The sequence below is a fragment of the Mustelus asterias genome, chromosome 11, assembly GCF_964213995.1.
Source record: "Mustelus asterias chromosome 11, sMusAst1.hap1.1, whole genome shotgun sequence".
Classification (NCBI taxonomy): Eukaryota; Metazoa; Chordata; class Chondrichthyes; order Carcharhiniformes; family Triakidae; genus Mustelus; species Mustelus asterias.
Window position 1 is genome coordinate 61057531 of NC_135811.1, and position 26282 is coordinate 61083812.

Sequence of the window (26282 nt, forward strand, 5' to 3'; positions counted from 1 at the left end):
GTTGGGTGTTGTCACAGGGCAGCCATTGCTGCCAGAGGGGTGGGGGCTCTCCATTGTCCACAAAGTGCCCTATTAGAAGGGTTCCTCTCCCCCACAAGCCCAGAGGGAGGCCAGCAGGGTTCTCCATGTGGTAATCCCATACACGGGGATTTTACCTGCTACTGGCAAAATGCCAGGGGTGGCTGCAAATGCCCCTTAATTGACCGCTTAAGTGACTCAGTTGGCCTTTGAGCAGAATATCGAGGTGACGGGATGACATCTGATAGTTCATGCCCCCAACACCACATCTTTCCTCCTGAATTCTCCCCCCCGACATCCCCAAACTTTCTATCCCACTCTGGCACACTCCATAAAAATCAACCCAATATATGCATTGCATTTTACTGCAGCAGTCCTCAGTATCAACTCAAGCAGAGTGTTGGTACTGCACAACCTATTGTGTGATTCAAGTAGAAACCAAAATATAGTAACAAGGCTCATGACCACCGAAATATTAAAGAAGCAAAGGTATACTCTGGGGCTCAACGTGGTCCCAGATCCTGAAGAGGACGAAACAGCAGAACAGAAGGCATTAAAGCTGTAATCATTGACAATCATCTGAGATTTATTATGAGTTAGAAACTGGATTGCTGACATTTCACAATCGGAACACTTAACCATTTATTATTGGGCACGCTTTCCAGTCCTTGATGCCGAATTGTGGAAGACCATTGGTTCATACTGTGAAGAAATCACACTGAGTTACTATGAAACTGCTGATCAGTTTTCTCACATTACTTTGTCCTTTGTCTGTGTGCAGGTGAACTTTGATTTTAAGAGCAGATCAATCATTAGTTGCTCTTTGTGCAATATTTACTGATTGTAATGATTCAGTGAGGGCCCATGAGGCTGGCCTCTTGGAGTATGAGCTCCCTGATTGAGGTCATAATTGCTTGCCCAATCAGGGAATCTCACCTGTCGGTAAATATGGAAGTGTCAGGTCTACTGGGACTCCTGATTCTGACTCTATACCTGAAACACTCTAGGAGTGGAATAATGTTTGTAAATAAAGGGAATCTGGTGGCACCGGCCTCTGAGGAGTTATTTCACTAATAATGTTCTTTTTTGATAGTGAGGTTGTGTGTTAGAAATGGGAAATGTATCCTATTACATCACTGTGCACATCAATACACCGCTATCATAGAAATAAAATGTTTCTAAAAACTTCTAAAGTTAGAATTTGAATTAACGATAGACAATCATGGTCATACTTAGCATCTAAAAAGAGAAAAAATATTCTGGCAAAGAGCCTATAGACAGATGATGAATTAACAATTTCTCTTTTCATAGTTCCGAAACCTCAATTAGAGTTTCTGCAGTTTATGCTCTAACTTGTTCTGAGATTATTTGGTAAAATTTACTACTTATACCTAAGGAAAGCTATCCTTTGAGTTGTTCTGTAGTTGCTTGAGTGCGTGACTGTTTGAGAGAATCACCCTGAGAGATTCTCAGTGATGTGAATACTGATAACTGCGGTATGCTGAGAATTGTAGAGCAGGTAACATTTTCTGGTGATGAATAGTGATTGTTCTGGAAAGGAGATCATCCCAGATATAAGGCTGCTGAGGTTGAGGGCTTTGAGGAAATTGTAAAAGATTTTTATAGACATTATGGGCCCGATTTTACCATTGTGTTGTGCCCGTTTTCGGGTGCACAAACTTGGCAAAGTCGAGCGTGAGGCGAGTAGCACGATCTGCACCCGCCTCTGCGCCGCCTCCCCCTTTACCAAGGCCCGAAAATGGCTGCAATTGGGACCACATTTGCATGCATTTAAATTGACTTAATGGACTGCAAGGCCAACTTTACCAGCACTTTCCCCTTTACCATCACGTTCGCCCATCCGGAATCGGCGTGAAACAGACATGCTCCATATAAGTCCGATTCGGGCGCTCCATCAGTGAAGGTTAGTGAGGAGGTAAGTGCCGAGCATCTGACGGCTCTCTGCTTGAGATCAATTGGTGGCGGGGGGGTGGGAGAGGCGGTGGGGAGGAAGCGGGGGGGAGGGTCGGTGAGTCCGCTGGCACTCTGCCTGAGATCAGTGAGGAGTAAGGGGGGGTCCACTACCACTATGCCTGTGATCAGTGGGGGGTAGGGGGAGGGGCCAGTGATCGGTCTGGGTGGCAGAGGGGGTGGGGGGATTAGCGGGTCAGTAATGGTGTAGGAGTGAAGCAATGTCTGTGGGGGCCAGGAGGAGGCATTATCTAGCCTGGGAGGGATGTGGCACGGGAGCAGCCATTCTATCATTTTCTTTCAGCGCTGATCGGAGTTGCAGGATTTCGGGCACGTTAAGCTCCACATACAGGCTTCAGCAGCATGATTTGGATGTCTGATATTTTTGGAAGCAGAGTGCATATGTGGGCGCCTGAGAACGGCTCTAAAAGTTGGATCTGAAACACTCCCAGTTTCAAGTCCGTCCAGCACTTAGAATCAAAATGATAAAATAGGGCGCTATATGTCAAAGCAACTCCTTATAAAATATGAGAAGAGAAATTGTTAATACATGATCTGGCTACAGGCCCTATTCTCTTTTTAGGTACTAAATTTTCTGACATTTCAAACTACTGACATTAGTAGTTTTTTAACTTTTTATCTCTTTAATAGCTAGAGGGTATAAGATTTGTGCATAAGATTTTGATGGGTATAGATAGAGTGAATGCAAGCAGGCTTTTTCCGCTGAGGCTAGGGGAGAAAAAAACCAGAGGGCATGGGTTAAGGGTGAAAGGAGAAAAGTTTAAAGGGAATATTAGGGGGGGCTTCTTCACGCGGACAGTGGTGGGAGTGTGGAATGTGCTGCCGGATAAAGTGGTAAATGCGGGGTCACTTTTAACATTTAAGACAAACTTGGATGGGTTCATGGATGAGAGGGGTGTAGAGGGATATGGTCCAAGTGCAGGTCAGTGGGACTAGGCATAAAATGGTTCGGCACAGACAAGAAGGGCCAAAAGGCCTGTTTCTGAACTGTAATTTTCTGTGGTTCTAGGGATTCTTAGTCATCCAATCATCTGCCTCTTCCACTTGTGAGAAAGCAGCTCCTATAAGAGATTAAAAATGGATCAGATTGAGGCCATAGTGTCTGATTGGTCAGATGGGAGGCCACAGTGCCTGATTGGTCAGATGGAGGCCACAGTGTCTGATTGGTCAGATTAAATGGAGAGAGGGATAGCTGCTAAGGAGAGCAGGATAGCAGCTAATGAGAGATAAGTGTTAACAATATCAGCTAACATGGAAATAGAGTGGAATCTGAAGAATCTGGATCTTGTGGATAAAATGAGCTTGCAGAGGGCATGAGCGAAGATAGGAGAGAAAGAAGAAAAAGATATCGGACATAAGGCAAGGTCAGGTGTGAACTTTAGAGGAAGCTTGGCCCGTTTGGCTAGTGGAAGAGAAGGAAGAAATAAGGTCAGCTACTAGACTCAACTCGATCTCTGACAAAGAGGGTCCATGTGATCCTCAACTTTATTGCTGAAGGTGAGGATGGAGGAGACAGAGGTGAGCAGTTTATGAAGACGGGTCGCAGTAGTGAATAGAAGTCAGGGGTTATCTTCGCATTCCAGGATGATCCTGGAATAGTGAACAGTTGTAGCAGAAAAGAGCCGGTGTCCAGTCAGACCGGGCATTGAATGGCTAAACCAGTTGGCCACCATATCCTTTCAGGCAGAGAGTGTGATAGACACTAGTTACAGGGAGGTTGTCACACCACAGGTTCAGACAGGTAGATGGGTGACCGCCAAGAGAGACAGGCAGGTAGTGCGGAAGTCTCCTGCGGCTATTCCCCTTTCAAACAGGTATACCGTTTTGGATACTGTTGAGGGGGATAGCCTGTCAGGGGGAGATACCAGCAGCAGCCAGGCCTGTGGCACCGCATCTGGTTCTGCTGTGGGACAGGGTCGGGCAAAGAGCAAGCGAGCAGTAGTAATAGGTGACTCGCTAGTTAGAGGCACAGACAGGCATTTCTGTGGCCGCAATCGAGACTCCAGGATGGTGTGTTGCCTCCCTGGTGCTGGGGTCAAGGGCGCCTCTGAGAGATTGCAGGACATTCTTCAGGGAGAGGGTGAGCAGCCAGAGGTCATTGTACATATTGGTACCAACGACATAGGTAGGGAAAAGGATGAGGTCCTGAAGAGTGAATATAGAGAGTTAGGCAGAAGGCCAAAGTGCAGGACCTCGAAGGTAGTAATTTCTGGACTAGTACCGGTGCCACGTGCTAGTGAGAGTAGGAATAGGAAGATTAGGCAGATGAATGCATGGCTTGAGAGCTGGTGCAGGGGGCAGGGATTTAGCTTTTTGGATCATCGGGATCTTTTCTGGGGAAGGGGTGACCTGTTCAAGAGGGACGGGTTACACCTGAACTGGAGGGGGACTAACATCCTGGCAGGGAGATTTGCTCGAGCCACTCGGGAGGGTTTAAACTAGCTTGGCAGGGGGGTGGGATCCAAAGCAGTAGGGAAACAGAAGAGAAGTTTGAGAACGGCACAGAAGTTAAAGAGAGCACATTAAGTAGTAAAGGCAGTGTCAGTAATCCTAGTACCAGGCTGATCAGGCAAAAGCAGAGTCCAAAGATGTGCGGGTTAGGTTGATTGGCCGTGCTAAAATTGCCCCTTAGTGTCTTGAGATGGATAGGTTAGAGGGATTAGCGGGTAAATATGTAGGGATGTGGGGGTAGGGCCTGGGTGGGATTGTGGTCGGTGTAGACTTGATGGGCCGAATGGCCTCCTTCTACATTGTAGAGTTTCTATGATTCAGAGAGCAAGGGAAGTCCAGATTAAACTGCATTTATTTCAATGCAAGAGGCCTGACGGGCAAGGCAGATGAACTCAGGGCATGGATGAGTACGTGGGACTGGGATATGATAGCAATTACTGAAACATGGCTAAAGGAGGGGCAGGACTGGCAGCTCAATGTTCCAGGGTACAGATGCTATAAGAAAGATAGAACAGGAGGTAAGAGAGGAGGGGGAGTTGCACTTTTGATTAGGGAACACATCATGGCCGTACTGAGAGGGGATATATCCGAGCGTTCGGCCACTGAGTCTATACGGGTAGAACTGAGAAATAAGAAGGGGGAAATCACTTTGATAGGGTTGGACTATAGGCCCCCAAATAGTTGGCGGGAAATTGAGGAGCAAATATGTAAGGAGATTACAGACAGCTCCAAGAAAAATAGCGTGGTAATAGTCGGAGATTTTAACTTTCCCAACATTGACTGGGACAGCCATAGTATTAGAGGGTTGGATGGAGAGAAATTTGTTGAGTGTATTCAGGAGGAATTTCTCATTCAGTATGTGGATGGCCCGACTAGAGAGGGGGCAAAACTTGACCTCCTCTTGGGAAATAAGGAAGGGCAGGTGACAGAAGTGTTAGTGAGGGATCACTTTGGAACCAGTGACCATAATTCTATTAGTTTTAAGATAGCTATGGAGAACGATAGGTCTGGCCCAAAAGTTAAAATTCTAAATTGGGGCAAGGCCAATTTTGATGGTATCAGGCAGGAACTTTCAAAAGTTAATTGGGGGAGTCTGTGGGAAGGCAAAGGGACGTCTGGTAAGTGGCAGGCTTTCAAAAGTGTGTTAACCAGGGTTCAGGGTAAACACATTCCTCTTCGAGTGAAGGGCAAGGCTGGCAGAAGTAGGGAACCCTGGATGACTCGGGATATTGAGGCCCTGGTCAAGAAGAAGAAAGAAGCACATGACATGCATAGGCAGCTGGGATCAAGTGAATCCCTTGAAGAGTATAGGGAGTGTAGGAGTAGAGTTAAGAGAGAAATCAGGAGGGCAAAAAGGGGACACAAGATTGTTTTGGCAGATAAGGCAAAGGAGAATCCAAAGAGCTTCTACAAACACATAAAGGGCAAAAGAGTAACAAGGGAGAGAGTAGGGCCTCTTAAGGATCAACAAGGTCATCTATATGCGGATCCACAAGAAATGAGTGAGATCCTAAATGAATATTTCTCATCAGTATTTACTTTTGGGAAAAGCATGGATGTTAGGGAACTTGGGGAAATAAATAGTGATGTCTTGAGGAGTGTACATATTACAGAGAAGGAGTTGCTGGAAGTCTTAAAGCACATCAAGGTAGATAAATCCCCAGGACCTGATGAAGTGTATCCAGGACATTGTGGGAGGCTAGGGATAGCCGAGATATTTGAGTCATCGATAGTCACGGGTGAGGTGCCTGAAGATTGGAGAGTGGCAAATGTTGTGCCTTTGTTTAAAAAGGGCTGCAGGGAAAAGCCTGGGAACTACAGGCCAGTGAGCCTCACAGCTGTGTTGGGTAAGTTGTTGGAAGGTATTTTGAGAGACAGGATCTATAGGCATTTAGAGATGCAAGGACTGATTAGGGACAGTCAGCATGGCCTTGTGAGTGGAAAATCATGTTTCACAAATTTGATTGAGTTTTTTGAAGGGGTAACCAAGAAGGTAGATGAGGGCAGTGCAGTTGATGTTGTCCACATGGACTTTAGCAAGGCCTTTGACAAGGTACCGCATGGTAGGTTGTTGCATAAGGTTAAATCTCACGGGATAATTGGCTTCTTGCCAGAAGCCAGAGGGTGGTTGTAGAGGGTTGTTTTTCAAACTGGAGGCCTGTGACCAGCGTTGTGCCTCAGGGATCGGTGCTGGGTCCACTGTTATTTGTCATTTATATTAATGATTTGGATGAGAATATAGGAGGCATGGTTAGTAAGGTTGCAGATGACACCAAGATTGATGCATAGTGGACAGTGAAGAAAGTTATCATCGATTGCAACGGGATCTTGATCAATTGGGCCAGTGGGCTGACAAATGGCAGATGGAGTTTAATTTAGACAAATGCGAGGTGATGCATTTTGGTAGATTGAACCAGGGCAGGATTTACTCAGTTAATGGTAGGGCACTGGGGAGAGTTACAGAACAAAGAGATCTGGGGTACATATTCATAGCTCCTTGAAAGTGGAGTCACAGGTGGACAGAGTGGTGAAGAAGGCATTCGGCATGCTTGGTTTCATCGGTCAGAACATTGAATACAGGAGTTGGGACGTCTTGTTGAATTGTACAAGACATTGGTAAGGCCACACTTGGAATACTGTGTGCAATTCTGGTCACCCTATTATAGAAAGGATATTATTAAACTAGAAAGAGTGCAGAAAAGATTTACTTGGATGCTACCGAGACTTGATGGTTTGGGTTATAAGGAGAGGCTGGATAGACTGGGACTTTTTTCTCTGGAGCATTGGAGGCTGAGGGGTGATCTTATAGAGGTCTATAAAATAATGAGGGGCACAGATCAGCTAGATAGTCAATATCCTTTCCCAAAAGTAGGGGAGTCTAAAACTGGAGGGCATATGTTTAAGGTGAGAGGGGAGAGATACAAAAGTGTCCAGAGGGGCAATATTTTCACACAGAGGGTGGTGAGTGTCTGGAACAAGCTGCCAGAGGTAGTAGTAGAGGTGGCTACAATGTTGTCTTTTAAAAAGCATTTAGATAGTTACATGGGTAAGATGGGTGTAGAGGGATATGGGCCAAATGCGGGCAATTGGGATTAGCTTAGCGGTTTGAAAAAAAAGGGCGTTATGGATAAGTTGGGCCGAAGGGTCTCTTTCAATGCTGTAAACTTTTATGACTCTAAGGGCCCGATTTTACCAACAATTTGCGCCCATTTCCGGGCGTAAAATCGCGGTAAATTCGGGCGTCGGGCCTTTAATGCGATCTGGACCTGAATCCGAGCAGATCGCGACTTTACCAACACCCGATTCGGGTGCGGATCCGGTCCGCGCCCGAATCGGGCAGCCCAACGATTTAAATGCATTTGCATGCATTTAAATCAATTTAATGAACCGTGCGCCCAACTCTACCATCAAATCCCACTTTACCGTCTTCTGGTCTGTTCTGGATCCGCGCTGTAAGCGACCTGCAAAATAAAAATGCAAAGCGGATTTCTATTCTGCAGGGGAACCTCTGAAGCTCTCGCTGCCCTTGTGAAGTCAGTCTGCGGCCACCATCCTTCTCGACCATCCTTCTCAGAGCGCCCCGATATCCAGCCCGCGCCCCCCAGCAGTGGCAATCCCTCCACCCCCTCACCCTAGCAGACCCCCCCACTAACCACCCCGGCAGACCAACCCCCCTCCCCTGGAGGCAGTTCCCCCCGACGGGAGGCAGACCCCCCCCCCCCCGGCAGAGCACCCCACCCCCTGCTGACCCACACCCCCCCCCCCCCCCCCGGGATCAGACCCCCCTGGGAGGCAGGCTCCCCTCGGCAGACCACACCCCCAACCTGCCTCGATCGCTGGTCTCCCTCCTCCATCCTTCTCGACCATCTTCAGTCCTTCGAGAGCCTGCAGCACCTTCCTGGCCACAGACTTGGAGCCACGGCTAAAGTGACCAGGCTTCACACCGTTCCGCTGGCGTCCGCCGGAGGAGGGGGGCGGCTCAGATGGATCTCTGGTTGGGGGGGGAGGAGGGGGACGGGCTCAGATGGATCTCTGGTTGGGGGGGGAGGAGGGGGACGGGCTCAGATGGATCTCTGGTTGGGGGGGGAGGAGGGGGGCGGGCTCAGATGGATCTCTGGTTGTGGGGGGGAGGAGGGGGCGGGCTCAGATGGATCTCTGGTTGGGGGGGGAGGTGGGGGGCGGGCTCAGATGGATCTCTGGTTGGGGGGGAGGAGGGGGGCGGGCTCAGATGGATCTCTGGTTGCGGGGGGGAGGAGGGGGCTCAGATGGATCTCTGGTTGGGGGGGGTGGGGGCTCAGATGGATCTCTGGTTGAGGGGGGAGGAGGAGGCTCAGATGGATCTCTGGTTGGGGAGGGGAGGAGGGGGCTTAGATGGATCTCTGGTTGGGGGGGGAGGAGGGGGCTCAGATGGATCTCGGGTTGAGGGGGGAGGAGGGGGCTCAGATGGATCTCTGGTTGAGGGGGGAGGAGGAGGCTCAGATGGATCTCTGGTTGGGGAGGGGAGGAGGGGGCTCAGATGGATCTCTGGTTGAGGGGGGAGGAGGAGGCTCAGATGGATCTCTGGTTGGGGAGGGGAGGAGGGGGCTCAGATGGATCTCTGGTTGGGGGGGGTGAGGAGGGGGCTCAGATGGATCTCTGGTTGGGGGGGTTGGGGGCTCAGATGGATCTCTGGTTGAGGGGGGGGGGGGGCGTCTGCCGAGGGGGGGCCTGCCTCCCAGGGGGGGTCTGTATTATTAAACTGGCCAAAAGGTAGGTGTCCTGGGTCATGTGACCTTGCTTCTCCACAAAAACAACAGAAGGGATGTTTATCTAATGTCTGGAATAGGGGGCATAACTCAAAAGACTGAACGCACATATATCACAGCGTGAAAAGCCAGCATTCTTTTAGATGAAATATACAGTCACCGTAGACTTTTCTTCAACTGCAGTAATGACTGGAGTGGCCAACATAGGACCAGTTGGAAGAGAGCTGACAGCCTCCAGTGTAAAGTGCAGCAAGACATTTCAGAGTCCGGTGAATGGTGAGATTTTTATTTCAGCATCAAAGGGAAAAAAGATAATTTATTGACCAAATTCAGTTGTTCCAGATGAGACTCGGCGATTTCCAGGCAGCTGGACAGAGATATTGGTACAGGATGGATCAGTGGGAGCACTGACTGACAGACTAGTCCATGGAAATCTTTCGGCACCCACTCATTATCTGTGTTTAACAACACAGATTTGTGGCATCATGGAAATTTTAACAGTTACTTCTGATCAGCAAGAATGATGCAAATTGCAAATGTAGTTAGAACATAGAACATAGAACATTACAGCGCAGAACAGGCCCTTCGGCCCACGATGTTGCACCGACCAGTTAAAAAAAAACTGTGACCCTCCAACCTAAACCAATTTCTTTTCGTCCATGAACCTATCTACGGATCTCTTAAACGCCCCCAAACTAGGCGCATTTACTACTGATGCTGGCAGGGCATTCCAATCCCTCACCACCCTCTGGGTAAAGAACCTACCCCTGACATCGGTTCTATAACTACCCCCCCTCAATTTAAAGCCATGCCCCCTCGTGCTGGATTTCTCCATCAGAGGAAAAAGGCTATCACTATCCACCCTATCTAAACCTCTAATCATCTTATATGTTTCAATAAGATCCCCTCTTAGCCGCCGCCTTTCCAGCGAAAACAATCCCAAATCCCTCAGCCTCTCCTCATAGGATCTCCCCTCCATACCAGGCAACATCCTGGTAAACCTCCTCTGCACCCTCTCCAAAGCCTCCACATCCTTCCTGTAATGTGGGGACCAGAACTGCACACAGTACTCCAAGTGCGGCCGCACCAGAGTTGTGTACAGTTGCAACATAACGCTACGACTCCTAAATTCAATCCCCCTACCAATAAACGCCAAGACACCATATGCCTTCTTAACAACCTTATCTACTTGATTCCCAACTTTCAGGGATCTATGCACACATACACCTAGATCCCTCTGCTCCTCCACACTATTCAAAGTCCTCCCGTTAGCCCTATACTCAACACATCTGTTATTCCTACCAAAGTGAATTACCTCACACTTCTCCGCATTAAACTCCATCCGCCACCTCTCGGCCCAACTTTGCAACCTGTCTAAGTCTTCCTGCAAACTACGACACCCTTCCTCACTGTCTACCACACCACCGACTTTGGTGTCATCAGCAAATTTGCTAATCCACCCAACTATACCCTCATCCAGATCATTAATAAATATTACAAACAGCAGTGGCCCCAAAACAGATCCCTGAGGTACACCACTTGTAACCGCACTCCATGATGAATATTTACTATCAACCACCACCCTCTGTTTCCTATCCGCTAGCCAATTCCTGATCCAATTTCCTAGATCACCCCCAATCCCATACATCTGCATTTTCTGCAGAAGCCTACCATGGTGAACCTTATCAAACGCCTTACTAAAATCCATATATACCACGTCCACTGCCTTGCCCCCATCCACCTCCTTGGTCACTTTCTCAAAAAACTCAATAAGGTTAGTAAGGCACGACCTACCTGCCACAAAACCATGCTGACTATCACCTATCAATTCATTACTCTCCAAATAACTATAAATCCTATCCCTTATAATTTTTTCCAACATCTTGCCGACAACAGAAGTGAGACTCACCGGTCTATAATTCCCGGGGAAGTCTCTGTTCCCCTTCTTAAACAATGGGACAACATTCGCTAACCTCCAATCTTCTGGTACTATACCAGAGGCCAACGACGACCTGAAGATCAGAGCCAGAGGCTCTGCAATCACTTCTCTTGCCTCCCAGAGAATCCTTGGATAAATCCCATCCGGACCAGGGGATTTATCTATTTTCAGACCCTCCAGAATATCCTGCACATCCTCCTTATCAACTGTAATACTGTCTATTCTACTCCCTTGCAACCCAGTGTCCTCCTCAGCTATATTCATGTCCCCTTGCGTGAACACCGAAGAGAAATATTGGTTCAATGCTTCACCAATCTCCTCCGGTTCCACACATAACTTCCCTCTGCCATCTATAACTGGCCCTAAACTTGCCCTAACCAACCTTCTGTTCTTGACATACCTATAGAACGCCTTAGGATTCACTTTAACCCTATCCGCCAAAGTCTTCTCATGTCCCCTTTTAGCCCTTCTAAGCTCGCTCTTCAACTCCCTCTTAGCCAATCTAAAGCTTTCTAGTGCACTACCCGAGTGCTTACGTCTCATCCGAACATAAGCCTCCTTTTTCTTTTTAACCAACAAAGAAACTTTTTTGGTGCACCACGGTTCCCTAGCCCTACCAATTCCTCCTTGCCTGACAGGGACATACCTATCACAGACTCGCAGTAGCTGCTCCTTGAAAAAACTCCACATGTCGGACGTTCCCAGTCCCTGTAATCTCCTAGTCCAACCTATATTTCCTAATTCTCTCCTAATAGCCTCATAATTACCCTTCCCCCAGCTAAAACCACTGGCCCGAGGTTCATGCCTATCCCTTTCCATCACTAAGGTGAACGTAACCGAATTGTGGTCACTATCACCAAAATGCACACCAACTTCCAAGTCTAGCACCTGGTCTGGCTCATTTCCCAGCACCAGATCCAATATAGCCTCACCTCTAGTTGGCCTGTCTACATACTGAGTCAAAAAACCTTCCTGCACGCTTTGAACAAAAACTGACCCCTCTAACGAGCTAGAGCTATAACAATTCCAGTCAATATTAGTCAAGTTAAAATCCCCCATAACAATTGCCCTATTACTTTCACTCCTAAGCAGGATTGACTCCGCAATCCTTTCCTCAACCTCTCTAGAACTTTTAGGAGGTCTATAAAAGACTCCCAACAGGGTGACCTCTCCTCTCCTATTTCTAATCTCCGCCCATACTACCTCAACAGATAAGTCCTCATCAAACCTCCTCTCTGACACTGTGATACAATCTCTGACCAATAATGCTACCCCTCCCCCTCTTCTACCTCCTTCCCTACTTCGACTAAAACATTTGAACCCCGGGACCTGCAGCATCCATTCCTGCCCCTGCTCTATCCAGTTAAATACATGCAGCTGCGTTTATTGCTTCTCAGTGGTTTGCACAGGAACAGGTTATATTTTTAAACTAACAAATAATTGTCATTCTGAGTGAGAAATTTACTCGCAGGTATGATCTTAAGTCAAGGCATCATTTCTACTCCTCAGATCTGCGACCTGACACGGGCGCGCTTTTTCAGATTTTTTTCGAACTGCGCATGCGCAGTTCAGATCTCCGATCGTTCTGGCAGCGCTAAGCCCCGCCCACTGCGCGGATCGGACTGGAGCCGGCAAAAAGCGTATGGGCGCGCTGGAAAGCGGATTCCAGGCTCGGATCTGTATTACGCCCAGATTCGGCACTTAGACTCAAAATGGTAAAACCGGGCCCTAAGTCTGTGTCTCTTGAATTTAAGAGGGTAGAGATGACATGAGTAAGTGGACTGTGTCCCTACAAAGTGAGTGTGCTCTCCATTTGCGAAAATCCAAACCCTATTGACGGACATAGATTCTCAGGGACTTAACATTGAAATTCTCAAAGATGGTAATGTGTTTTAGCTGATTCCACTGAGGGAACATGAGCTCCTAATGTACATTCGCAGAGTTCAATTGTGTATCACAAAGATATCAATTTGGAAAGCTGCAGTTTGTCAGAAAATTGGGAAGAGTTTTCACTGCACATTATACAGACACAATATCAGAGGAAGGTATTTACATAGTGGTAATATCGCTGGACCAATAATCCAGAGATGCAGGGTAATGCTCTAGGACTTGGGTTCAATAAAAGTGTGGAATTAAAGGTCTAATGATGACCATGAAACTATTGTTGACTGTTCCTTCAGGGAAGGAAATCTGCCATCCTTACCTGGTCTGGCCTACATGTGACTCCAGAGCCACAGTAATGTGGTTGACTCTTAAATGCGCTCAGGAATGGGCAATAAGTGCTGGCCCAGCCAGTGATGCCCATGAATGAATGAATGAATGAATGAATGAATTGCATGAATGAATAACAAAAAGACACTTCATCATTCAAATAAACATATTCCCATTTTCTTCAGGTGAGTGGGCTACCAAACCCTGATCTTTTCTGGCTACTGAATGGAAAACCTATTTTACCAGATGTTACCCACAAGATGCTCGTGCGTGAAAATGGAATTCATTCCCTCCTGATTGATCACCTAACAGCCAAGGACATGGGAACTTACACATGTATTGCAACAAACAAAGCAGGACAAAGTTCCTTTAGTTTGGAGCTGTCTGTTGTAGGTAAAGTATAGTTCATACCAAAAGGAAAGTTTATCTGTAATTCATGCAAAGATGTTCCTGCAAGCAATTACTTAATGACGATCAGATGGAAACTGAACTTCCCCAGTGACAACAACATGGGTGGTGGAAGGCCTCTTTTGAGGGCAGCCTCGAGCAGCTAGAAACCTCCCAGATGTATCATAGAATTCCCACCGTGCAGAAGGAGACCATTTAACCCATCCAGTCTACACCAACTCTCCAACAGAGCATCTACCTAGGCATCTACCTCCCCCCTCCAACCCTTTCTCCCTACCCCAATGTATTTATCCCATTAATCCCCCTAATCTACACATCTGGACACTAAGGGGCAATCTACCATGGCCAATCTACTTAACCTGCACATCTCTTGGAGTGTGGGAGGAAATCAGAGCACCCGGAGGAAACTCACACAGATATGGGAGAATGCGCACACTCCACACAGATAGTCACCCGAGGTCGGAATAAAACTCAGGTCCCTGGCACTGTAGGCTGCATCATTTCAGCAGCAAGTAACAGCGAGAGTACTGGTAGATTGTGGGAGAAATCGGTTTTGTGCTTACAACTTATAACTTGGTGCTACCCTGTAGACAAGGCACCATCACCCCCCCCTCACAAACACTTCTTCAAAGTCAATAAAATTATTGCGACAACCATGTTTCAGAAACAAATTGCTCTCTTCAATCCCTCGCTCAGATTGGTACAGTGTTAATGTTAGTGGATAGTTAGCTCTCACTTGCTCATACAGTAATAATTTCAATGGAGTATAACTCAATTACTTTCTATTGGACAGAGAGCTTTATGCCAAAAAATGTGCCCTCTGTATTTAGAAGGTTAATTTACCCATAATGCCCTACACCTATCCTTTCAGAATTCTGGTAATATTTAAGTTTAGATATGGTTTTGCATTGAATGTGAACCCTTGATGTAGCTCAGCCCAGCTCTGCTCTGCATCAATTGAAGATTTCATCGAGCGTGGTGTATCCTAGCAAATTTGAGGGCGTTTTTTTCAGTGGTGCAATTTGGGCTGCGATTCTAAGTGCTGCTGCCAGGAGGAAAATTGATGTGTTTCCCTTTGGCACTGGGAGCGCTACTGAGGTGGGATTCAACCAGTTTCTGGTACTTTCCTTCACAGTTCTCACATGTAGGATCTGACATGCTAGTTAAGTGTGGTATTGTCATAACTCTAAGGTCAATCTCAAATCCAAGGGAGCCACAACAAAAGTCAGACTTGTGAAACTTTTACGAACCAGTGATCAAAAGGACAAGATTCTGCATCCTCATCTCATATGTCAATGGCAGAATTATTTTGATGCCTTATTTAACTGATATGAATCATTCTTCTAAGGTTCACGTTGGATGGAGCGAAAAGTTTAGTTTATTTGTTAGTGTCCCAAGTAGGCTTACATTAACACTGCAATGAAGTTACTGTGAAAATCCCCTAGTCGCCACACTCCGGCGCCTGTTCGGGTTACACTGAGGGAGAATTTAGCACGGCCAATGCACCTAACCAGCACGTCCTTCAGACTGTGGGAGGAAACCGGAGCACCCAGAGGAAACCCACACAGACACAGGGAGAACGTGCAGACTCCACACAGACAGTGACCCAAGCCGGGAATCGAACCTGGTGCTGTGAGGCAGCAGTGCTAGGAGATTGGCTATAGATCTATAGAATATAGTAGCAGAGGAGATGGCCAATCAGCCCATCAGATGTCTGCTGGCTGAAAGGGATTCATTCTTCAGCCCTTGGCAATAGCCCCATAGATCATGGTATTTCTGATGGATAACCATGCGCTGCATGTTTCAGAAGTTTACTGCCTCTACTACACATTTGTAATGCATATAATATAATTAGCAGGATTGAAGCCCAATTCAAATAACTCCCACTATTCACGCACCTTCTCAATGGGGTCGCACCGAGCGGGCTTTTGCACAGGTCCTCACAAGCGAGGACCTGGTGTGTTGGACCCCGAGGGTTGGAGGAACGCCACCAACCCCTCTGCAATGAGAGGCACCCTCCCCTTCCAACCCCACAGCAAGCAGATATCAGGTTTATCTGACCCGATCGCCCACTCGGCCCTCTTCCCCCCTCAGACTCCCCACATAGCCCCCCTTCCTCCTTAGACCTCCACACAGTCCCCATAACCCTCAATACCCCTCACATAACACCCTCCTTCCCCCTCAGACCCCTCTCTTATCTTCCCTTCAGGCCATAGGCTTTGGCAGTGTCAACAGTGTTCCAACTCCGGCATTGATATCCTGGCCTGGCACCTTGGGTCCCGGCGGAGCTCCAGGAACTAGCTCCAGTGGCCATTTGCCCCTCTGCTGCTGCCAGGCAGTGGAGGATGGGTCCCTCAAAAGCCCTGGGGTTGGGTGGACTTGGGCTGCGTAGAAGGGTTGACCTTGCCACTTTTGATGGTTTGTGTTATAAGGAGAGGCTGGATAAGCTGGGACTTTTTTCCCTGGAGTGTGGGAGACTTAGGGGTGATCTTATAGAAGTCGACAAAATAATGAGGGGCATAGATCAGCTAGATAGTCAACATCTTTTCCCAAAGGTAGGGGAATTTAAAACTAGAGGGCATATGTCTAAGGTAAGAGGGGAAAGATACAAAAGGATCCAGAGGGGCAATTCTTTCACTCAGAGGGTGGTGAGTGTCTGGAACGACCTGCCAGAAGTAGTAGTAGAGGCGGGTACAATTTTGTCTTTTAAAAAGCATTGAGACAGTTACATGGGTAAGATTGGTATAGAGGGATATGGGCCAATCGCGGGCACGGTAGCATAGTGGTTAGCACTGCTGCTTCACAGCGCCAGGGATCGATTCTCAGCTTGGGTCACTGTCTGTGTGGAGTTTGCACATTCTCCTCGTGTCTGCGTGGGTTTCCTCCGGGTGCTCCGGTTTCCTCCCACAGTCCAAAGATGTGCGGGTTAGGTTGATTGGCCATGCTAAAATTGCCCTTGGTGTCCTGGGATGCGTAGGTTAGAGGGATTAGTGGGTAAATATGTCAGGATATGGGGATAGGGCCTGGGTGGGATTGTGGTCGGTGCAGACTTGATGGGCCGAATGGCCTCTTTCTGTGCTGTAGGGTTTCTAAGATTTCTTTCTAAGAATTTGGTCTAGCTTAGTTGTTTGAAAAATAAAGGGGCGGCATGGACAAGTTGGGCTGAAGGACCTGTTTCCATGCTGTAAACCTCTAAAACTCTCTGACCCTTCATCAGGATGGGGGTTTTTTGGCTGGACTGCCCCTACTAGCCCTGGCAGACCTGAAGATCACCCCTGACATGGTGATTTCAGACAGCCCTGTGATCAATATCTGCTTTCCTGCCCTGTCAAATTCTGAAGTGGCCAGGTCACTTTAATCTCCATGCGCCCCACCCCCCACCAACACCCCAGTCACCTGGCAGGCTTTTAAATCACTGCAGCACTCCATTCTGCAGCAGAGATTTCCCTTTCTCCCTGTCAAAAGCTGCAGGTGTGAAGTCCTCTGACAGAGAGGAAGTGTCAATATCATCTGGTGGATGGGTGAGGGGGGGAGGTTTCCATTTTGCCTAGCTGTGCACTCAGTCCCAATGTATGCACACAGTTTTGATTTGAAGTCTTTACGGCTTCCTAGCAAGTTGAATTCTTTGAAACCCTCTCCATTCCAATGGGCGCCTTTGATCCCTTTCAATTTCAACGTGCAGTGTTTTGAAAGAGGCTTCCATTGACAGTTCAATAGATTTCTATCCTCCTCTAGCCACCTGTGTTTATTTTAATTTCCCTTCACAGTTGAATGGATCTCAGTTGATCCTAACCACAATGTTGACAGAGTGTAAACCTGATTGACAGCCTGTGGTTTCACTTTCTCTTTTGCAAATCATTATGTTTTGAAAATCTGCACCGGGAGCAGTGCAGCCAGAAAATCAAGGCCTCTACATCTAATATAGGTTTATATGTGTTATATGATATATTTAATATTACTTTATATAGTGTGGCGACTTGGAGATTTTCACAGTAACTTCATTGCAGTGTTAACATAAACCTACTTCTGAATAACCTTTAAATTTATTAGTTCGATGCATCCCCCACTTCATGAAAACAAATCACGGCACAAAATTCTGGAGTTTAGAATATGTCTATGTTGATTAGCGTTTTGCATCGCAATGCAATATATCCATTTCCTTCCCAGCTACAGAAAATCTCATGGGTCAATCACTAAATCAGTCAGATTCTGCAAATGTAAAAGTTTTTGCCATGTGTATTCACACATCGCCTGCTCCCAGTTGGCTTTTAGGGTGTCCCTTGAAACATTCTATGATTATTTTCCATTTCAGAAGGTTGGTAGCTTGTCACCCCTGTCCCCATGCATTCCTTCTGTTGTGCAGTGCTGAATCCCTTTCCATTAGTGTAACACCACTGAAAATTCACAGCATTACTCCATTAGAGGAAGAATCACTGCAATAGAAATGAGTGTCTGTACAGTAAAGTCAGCAAATATAAAACTTACAGAAATGTCAAAGCTAATGTTCTAAAATGTTTGTTTTCTTCTTCTCTTTCCATTTGTTTGTTTTGTAGCAAAGGAAATTACAAAGGCACCTTTCTTTATTGAGAAGCTGCGGAACACAGGGGTGCCAGAGGGCCACCCGGTCAGAATAGAGTGCAGAGTGGTAGGCATGCCTCCTCCCATGATCTTCTGGAAGAAAGACAATGAGACGGTCTCTCCCAACAGAGATAGGATAAGGTGTGTCCAGGCTTCAGTGCATAGTGTGACTATAGCTGCTGGTTTAAAAAAAAATGACTTCCTGCTCCCATGACGAACCATATCTGACGGGACTGTATTTTGGAAATTTGGGCATAAGTAGCACATGATTTCATGACTACTTTGGTCGCACCTGAATTTCTGATGAGCTCCCAGTGGGCAAGGTTTGCCATTAGGTGGCTGAATTCAGCACTTTATCGCTATTGCACCTGGCTAAGGAGCCAATCTGAAACTGGGTAGCTGCAGTTCAGGGTAAAAGCAAACAGAACCTTACTTAAAATGCTTGGCTCACATCTGCCTGGAAGCTCAGACAGAGCAATCTCCAAACAGAAAGTGAAATGGCTAGAGAATGCAACTGGGGCATGTCCCTGCCATTAAATCTCCAAATGTAGGTAAGATGGTTTTTAATAGTGTCCAGGGAGATTCAAAGGAGCCCCTGGCAGTTTGGATCTCATGGTTGTATGCTCAATACATTCTGAATACAATCTGAAGGAGTGGGAGCTTTTCCCCTCCAGGACTTTCTTTGCGATTTGATTTGATTTATTATTGTCACATGTATTAGTATACAGTGAAAAGTATTGTTTCTTGCACTCTATACAGACAAAGCATACCGTACATAGAGAAGGAAAGGAGAGGGTGCAGAATGTAGTGTTACAGTTATAGTTAGGGTGTAGAGAAAGATCAATTCAATGCGAGGTAGGTCCATTCAAAAGTCTGATGGCAGCAGGGAAGAAGCTGTTCTTGAGTCGGTTGGTACATAACCTCAGATTTTTGTATCATTTTCTCAATGGAAGAAGGTGGAAGAGAGAATGTCCGGGGTGCGTGGGGTCCTTAATTATGCTGGCTGCTTTTCCGAGGCAGCGGGATGTGTAGACAGAGTCAATGGATGGGAGGCTGGATTGTGTGATGGATTGGGCTACATTCACGACCTTTTGTAGTTTCTTGCAGTCTTGGGCAGAGCAGAAGCCATACCAAGTTGTGATACAACCAGAAAGAATGTTTTCTGTGGTGTATCTGTAAAAGTTGGTGAGAGTCGTAGGTGACATGCCAAATTAACTTAGTCTTCTGAGAAAGTCGAGACATTGGTGGGCTTTCTTAACTATAGTGTCAGCATGGGGGTACCAGGACAGGCTGTTGGTGATCTGCACACATAAAAACGTGTGTCCCCATTGATGTAGACAGGGGCATGTTCTCCTCTACGCTTCCTGAAGTCAATGACAATCTCCTTCATTTTGTTGACATTGAGGGAGAGATTATTGTCGCCGCTCCAGTTTCCCAGATTCTCTATCCCATTTCTGTACTCTGTCTGATCATTGTTTGAGATCCGACCCACTACAGTGGTGTCATCGGCAAACTTGAAAATTGAGATGGAGGGGAATTTGGCCGCACAGTCATAGGTGTATGAGGAGTATAGTAAGGGGCTGGGAAGACAGCCTTGTGGAGCACTGGTATTGAGGATGATCGTGGAGGAGCCAAGTGAACTGCAATACTAATTTTACAGCGTAAATCTATTTGAAGACTGTAAAAATCATTTGGATTTTCACACTGCACTATAATTATAGGCAGGATGTTCTTGTATCACCCTAAGCTAAATTATATCTGAAAATGTCTTTCTAACTGGAATATGTTTGAGGCAGTGTCCTGTTTTTGGATATCACTTTATTTCAATTGTTGTATTAGTTAGTTACACTGCCTTGTTTCACCGGAAAACATTCTAATTCAGTCTTGGTAAAACTAGTTGCAAAGTCCCATTAAGTATGAGCTTAATTGACTTTTCGTTTGATTATTTTTCTAAAATACAATAAATTTGAAGTTACAATATAAGTTAAAAGAAACTTAAATTACCTACTTAAGTGATGACTTGTGTTGTTTATTCTGTAGTAGATGCTCCAGTATAATAATATGGATAACCAATTAGACTTCCAGTCTGTGTGTGTTTTTAACGGAATTTATGGCATTATCTTCCCTAGCATGCATCAAGATACCACAGGATATGTCTGTCTCCTGATTCAGCCAACGAAGAAGGAAGATGCTGGTTGGTATACCGTGTCTGCCAAGAATGAAGCCGGAATAGTGTCTTGTACAGCCAGACTCGATTTATATGGTTAGTGTGTATTTGAATGTTCCCTGCTTAACAATTATTGGAGTAGGTTTTATTTGGCATTGCCAATGGTGCAGGCAGGGCAATAATGCCCTAAAATGACGGGCATACTTTACCAACCTGCACCTTATCCATCAATACAAACCTCAGCAGGACTTACCACAGGACCACCAGAATCAGGCAGTAGAAACCTTTAATATACATAGGAATGTAGGAGCAGGAAGAAGCCATTCAACCTCTTCAGCCTGTTTCACCATTCAATTAGATCAAAGCTTATCTGTACCTTAACTCCACCATCACCCCTGTCCTTCTTCAGCTTAGTAATCTTAAATGTCCTTACCCAATAAAACCCAATCTCGGGTTTAAAAATTTCATTTGACCCTCCCAGATCTCTGCTTTTTTTTAAGGGCGAGGGTTTCAGGTTTCCACAAACTTTATGCTAATAAGTGTTTTCTTGCTGAATAGCCAAGCTCTGATTTGAAGGTTATGCCCCTTATTCTGGATCCCCCATCGGAAGAAATAGTTCTTCTCTATACCTGCCATCCAATCTTTGAATCGCCTGAATTAGATCACTCCTTCATCTTCCATTGATAAAATGGGCACAGTCAGAAGGTTAAAGTCCAACAGGTTTATTTGGAATCATGAGCTTTCGGAGCACTGCTCCTTTATCACTCACCTAATGAAGGAGCAGTGCTCTGAAAACTCGTGATTCCAAATAAACCTGTTGGACATTAACCTGGTGTTGTGAGGCTTCTTACTGTGCCCACCCCAGTCCAACGCCGGCATCTCCACCTCATGACAAAATGAGGTCCTACGATAAACATGCTACTGTTAAGAGGGTGAGTGATTGGCTTGTTTGCAGAATGCTGCCAATGCCTTTACATTTAAATATTAGTGTCACAAGTAGGTTTACATGAAGTTACTGTGAAAATCCCCTAGTCGTCACACTCTAGCACCTGTTCGGGTACACTGAGGGAGAATTTAGCGTGGCCGATGCACCAAACCAGCACATCTTTCAGACTGTGGGAGGAAACAAGATCACCCAGAGGAAACCCACGCAGACATGGGGAGAACGTGCAGACTCTGCACAGACAGTGACCCAAGCCGGGAATCAAATCCAGGTCCCTCGCGCTGTGAGGCAGCAGTGCTAACCACTGTGCCACCGTGTTGCCCTGAATAAATGAATAAGCCATTCAGCCCATCAAATCTGCTTTGCCATTCAATGAGACCATGACTGATCTGATATAATCCTCAACTCCACATTCCCACCTTATCGCCATAACCATTGATTCCCTTTCTGATTAAAAATCTGTCTTTGAACATACTTAACAACCCAGCTTCGACAGCTTTATGCAGCAAAGAATTCCACAGGGTCATCCCTCACTATCTCCTTCTACCCCACAAGCCTCTGAGATATGCGTACTCTAATTCTGGTCATTTTTCTTCATTCCGGTATTGGTGGCCGTGGCTTCAGCTGCCTGAACTCTGGGACATCTCTCTGCCTGTATATCTCACTTTCCTCCTTTAAGATATTCTTTAAAATCTCCATCTGAGTGAATGTGTTCTTATGTGGTCCAGTGTCACTCTTTATTTTAGAATGGCCCCAGGAAGTGCCTGAGGTGGTTCATTACAAATTGTTGTTGTTGGTCAGAAGTTGGGGCGGCACGGTAGCACAGTGGTTAGCACTGCTGCTTCACAGCTCCAGGGACCTGGGTTCGATTCCCGGCTTGGGTCACTGTCTGTGTGGAGTTTGCACATTCTCCTCGTGTCTGCGTGGGTTTCCTCCGGGTGCTCCGGTTTCCTCCCACAGTCCAAAGATGTGCGGGTTAGGTTGATTGGCTGTGCTAAAATTGCCCCTTAGTGTCCTGAGATGCACAGGTTAGAGGGATTAGTGGGTAAATATGGAGGAATATGGGGGTAGGACCTGGGTGGGATTGTGGTCGGTACAGACTCGATGGGCCAAATGGCCTCTTTCTGCACTGTAGGGTTTCTATGATTCAATGTTCCCCTTAAAATGTTGTTGTGCACAGTAGCTTCTCCAATGCACAGTATCTATAGATTGTCTTGTGTAGCCATGCATGAGTGGTGTTTAACACAGAACAAGAGCACGCTGCTGCTGAAACATTGCTCAGAAGTTGCAGCTGCATCTTTAAGAAATGTTGTCTGTTTTTATCAGTTGAAACCCCTGCTCATTCTGCCAATACTTTAATGACCATGAGTGTAACGCACAGCCCATTACACCCTTGAGAAAATTACCAATCTGAAAGAATCCCAGATCCTCATTTTGTAGGTTTGGAAAATTAAATGAACTGCCACCCTCTAGTCAACAGTGCATTGGTCACCTACTTGCTGTAATGGTTAACTGCTGATTGCAAGATATTAAAGTAATTATACAGATCTCTGTGCTAGACTGAAAGGCTCATAGTGCATATAATGTGGGACCTTTACCTGTGCAAAGTCTTCACAGAATCCCTACAGTGCAGAAGGAGGTCATTCAGCCCATCGAGCCTGCTCCGACAACAGTCTCACCCAGAACCTATCCCCATAACCCCACGTATCTATCCTGTGGCACCAAGGGACAATTTAGCATGGCCAATCCAGCTAGCCTGCACATCTTTGGACTGTGAGAGGAAACCAGAGCACCCGGAAGAAACCCATGCAGACACGGGCAGAACATGCAAACTCCACATAGACAATCACCCAAGGCCGGAATTGAACCAGGGTGCCTGGTGCTGTGAGGCAGCAGTGCTGTGGCATTTCTTCTCCTCATCAAGGAAAGCCAAATGTACAGGGGTACCCAGAGGTTATGTTATGAGCTCTGGCTCTCCAAGGGGAGTTTCCCTTTTAGAAATGCTGCAGAATCTATTTGAAAGCAGCCCACCATTAAGTCAAAGCTTCAACCTGCAGTTGTATTGAACCTCAGCATGGAACACCTTAAACAATAAAAACAGCAATATAATATGTGCTCAAAGAAATCCTCTTCTTAGAATAAAATCCACCCAGCGCCTCACTTAAACAGATATTTAAATTTGCAGTGTCAAACTGAAACTTAAAATTAAACCCTGAGAAACGAGGCCAGCTCCCATTTCAACAGGCCCTTCCATTTGCAAAGAAGCAAGATAATTAAAAATAGGATGGATGACAGCACCCTATCATCCCTCCCTCACTTTTAAATCTCACCGGATCCAGGGTGAGGTAGCTAAATGGATACAAAATTGGCTTGATGACAGAAGCCAGAGAATGATTGTAGAGAATTGTTTTTCAAACTGGAGGCCTGTGACCAGTGGTATGCCTCAGGGATTGGTGCTGGATCCACTGTTATTTGTCATTTATATTAATGATTTGGATGGGAATTTAAGAGGCATGGTTAATAAGTTCGTAGATGACACCAAGATTGGTGGCATAGTGGACAATGAAGAAGGGATCTTGATCAATTGGGCCCGTGGGCTGATGAATAGAGTTTAATTTAGAGAAATGTGAGGTGATGCATTTTGGTAGATTGAACCAGAGCAGGACTTACTCAGTTAATGGTAGAGCGTTGGGGAGAGTTACAGAACAAAGAGATCTAGGGGTACATGTTCATAGCTCCTCGAAAGTGGAGTCACAGTTGGACAGAGTGGTGAAGAAGGCATTCGGCATGCTTGGTTTCATTGGTCAGAACATGGAATAAGGAGTTGGGACGTCTTGTTGAAGTTGTACAAGACATTGGTAAAGCCACACTTGGAATACTGTGTGCAATTCTGGTCACCCTATTATAGAAAGGATATTATTAAACTAGAAAGAGTGCAGAAAAGATTTACTAGGATGCTACTGGGGCTTGATGGTTTGAGTTTTAAGGAGAGGATGGATAGACAAGGACTTTTTTCTGTGGAGCATAGGAGGCTTAAGGATGATCTTATAGAGGTCTATAAAATAATGAGGGGCATAGATCAGCTAGATAGTCAATATCTTTTCCCAAAGGTAGGGGAGTCTAAAACTAGAGGGCATAGGTTTAAGGTGAGAGGGGAGAGAAACAAAAGGGTCCAAAGGGGCAATTTTTTCACACAGAGGGTGTTGAGTGTCTGGAATAAGCTGCCAGAGGTAGTAGTAGGGGCGGGTACAAGTTTGTCTTTTAAAAAGCGTTCAGACAGTTACATGGGTAAGATGGGTATAGAGGGATGTGGGCCAAACGCGGGCAATTGGGATTAGCTTAGGGGTTAAAAAAAGGGGCGGCATGGACAAGTTGGGCCAAAGGGTCTGTTTCCATGCTGTAAACCTCTCTATCTTCTTCCTTTTGTTTTTAGCAGACCCCCGTTTCACAAAACTGGTCCCAGGTCTGCAGAAAGATTGCTGGATCGATCTGTGGCTGGAAAATCAGCACTGAATGATCTTGAACCACTTTTTATCCACACTCACCATTGATGTGCTCATTTTAGTGAGGGCGTAATGGGAGGGGGGAGGGAATCCACTGGAGTATCTACACCAAAATATTTGTATGTTGGGATTCGCTTTTGCGATACCTTAAACCAGTACTTCCCAAACGTTTTCCCCACTGTGACCACATTTTTATGCTTGATAATTGGTGCAACCACAGTGCAGCCAATTGGAGTGCGGAACTTAATAGCCAGTTAGGGTACTGAAAGAACAACCAATCAGAGCAGCGGAAAGCTGTACCATTGACGAACCGTTGGGAAAACATGTCACGTCCCACCTGAAGTCTCCACTCGACAATTGCCATTGCTGCTCATGACCCCAAACAGTTAACCCTTTGCAACCCATGGTTTTGGAAACCCTGCCTTCAACATTCTTGCTGCTGTATTCCTTGAAGTCAGCAGTGATCACATCGCTTCGCTGTTGACTGCACATTGCAAGACATTGAAAGTGTGTCTCATTTTCAATACAATTATAAATGGAGAAAAATATTAAATTGGGCTGGTGACTCACTATCCAGATCGATAAACAGTTAGAACAAATGTTCATCTACTCGCATTGAGTTGTGATCACTTATCTATTTAAATCATGTCGACACTTTCATTCTTGAGCATTCCCCTGAGGTTCACTATCAATATCTACACAAATAAAACTCGAATTTACCCTATCTTAGATATTAACAATGCAAAATGTGGAAACATCTTTTAAAGATACAGATTCTAATTTCTCCTGATCTACAACCAGGAACACCAGCTGATCACAGATTTACAGTAGACCACAGGAAATCCTTATCTTCAGCAATATCAGGTTTTGGGTCCTTGGAGTGAAAAGGCACATTGAAGAAAGCTTCCACTTCAGAGTAATACATTGTGAACTAGATGACATAGTGCCATTCTCATTATAAACTCATTGTGATTAATTGTTGGAGATCTGCCACAATATGTAAAACATCTTGCATCTGCTCCTGGAAATCCTGGACATCTTGCTCCTGGAAAACTTGACTCCATCAAAATGGAGTGTTTCAGTGTTTCTCACAAACCCTTCAGCAGCCAGATGCATTCCTTCCAAATCTTATTATCCCTACAGCTCACAGAATAATGTCCAAATTACTGGACCCATTCTATGACTGCCCGCCAGGGTGCTTCTCCTGAGAGCCACATCTATGGTGAAATTGAGGCATGATTTTCCTTATCTAGTAAATACAATTGCATTAAATCACACTGTTTCTGGAGCTGAGATGAGACTAATATTGCATTATTTGACTGTAGTA

General features: G+C 46.0%; 1 protein-coding gene across 11 annotated transcripts in view; it reads left to right on the plus strand.

The window, feature by feature from the left end:
- mypn (myopalladin) overlaps positions 1 to 26282 on the plus strand; it is a 268796-nt gene that overhangs the window by 239656 nt on the left and 2858 nt on the right. For all 11 annotated transcript variants that reach the window (XM_078223667.1, XM_078223665.1, XM_078223673.1 and 8 more), the window contains 3 exons: positions 13542 to 13749; positions 18318 to 18483; positions 20472 to 20605. In XM_078223667.1, coding sequence (XP_078079793.1) covers positions 13542 to 13749; positions 18318 to 18483; positions 20472 to 20605 — 508 coding nt within the window. The remainder of the gene's footprint in view (positions 1 to 13541; positions 13750 to 18317; positions 18484 to 20471; positions 20606 to 26282) is intronic.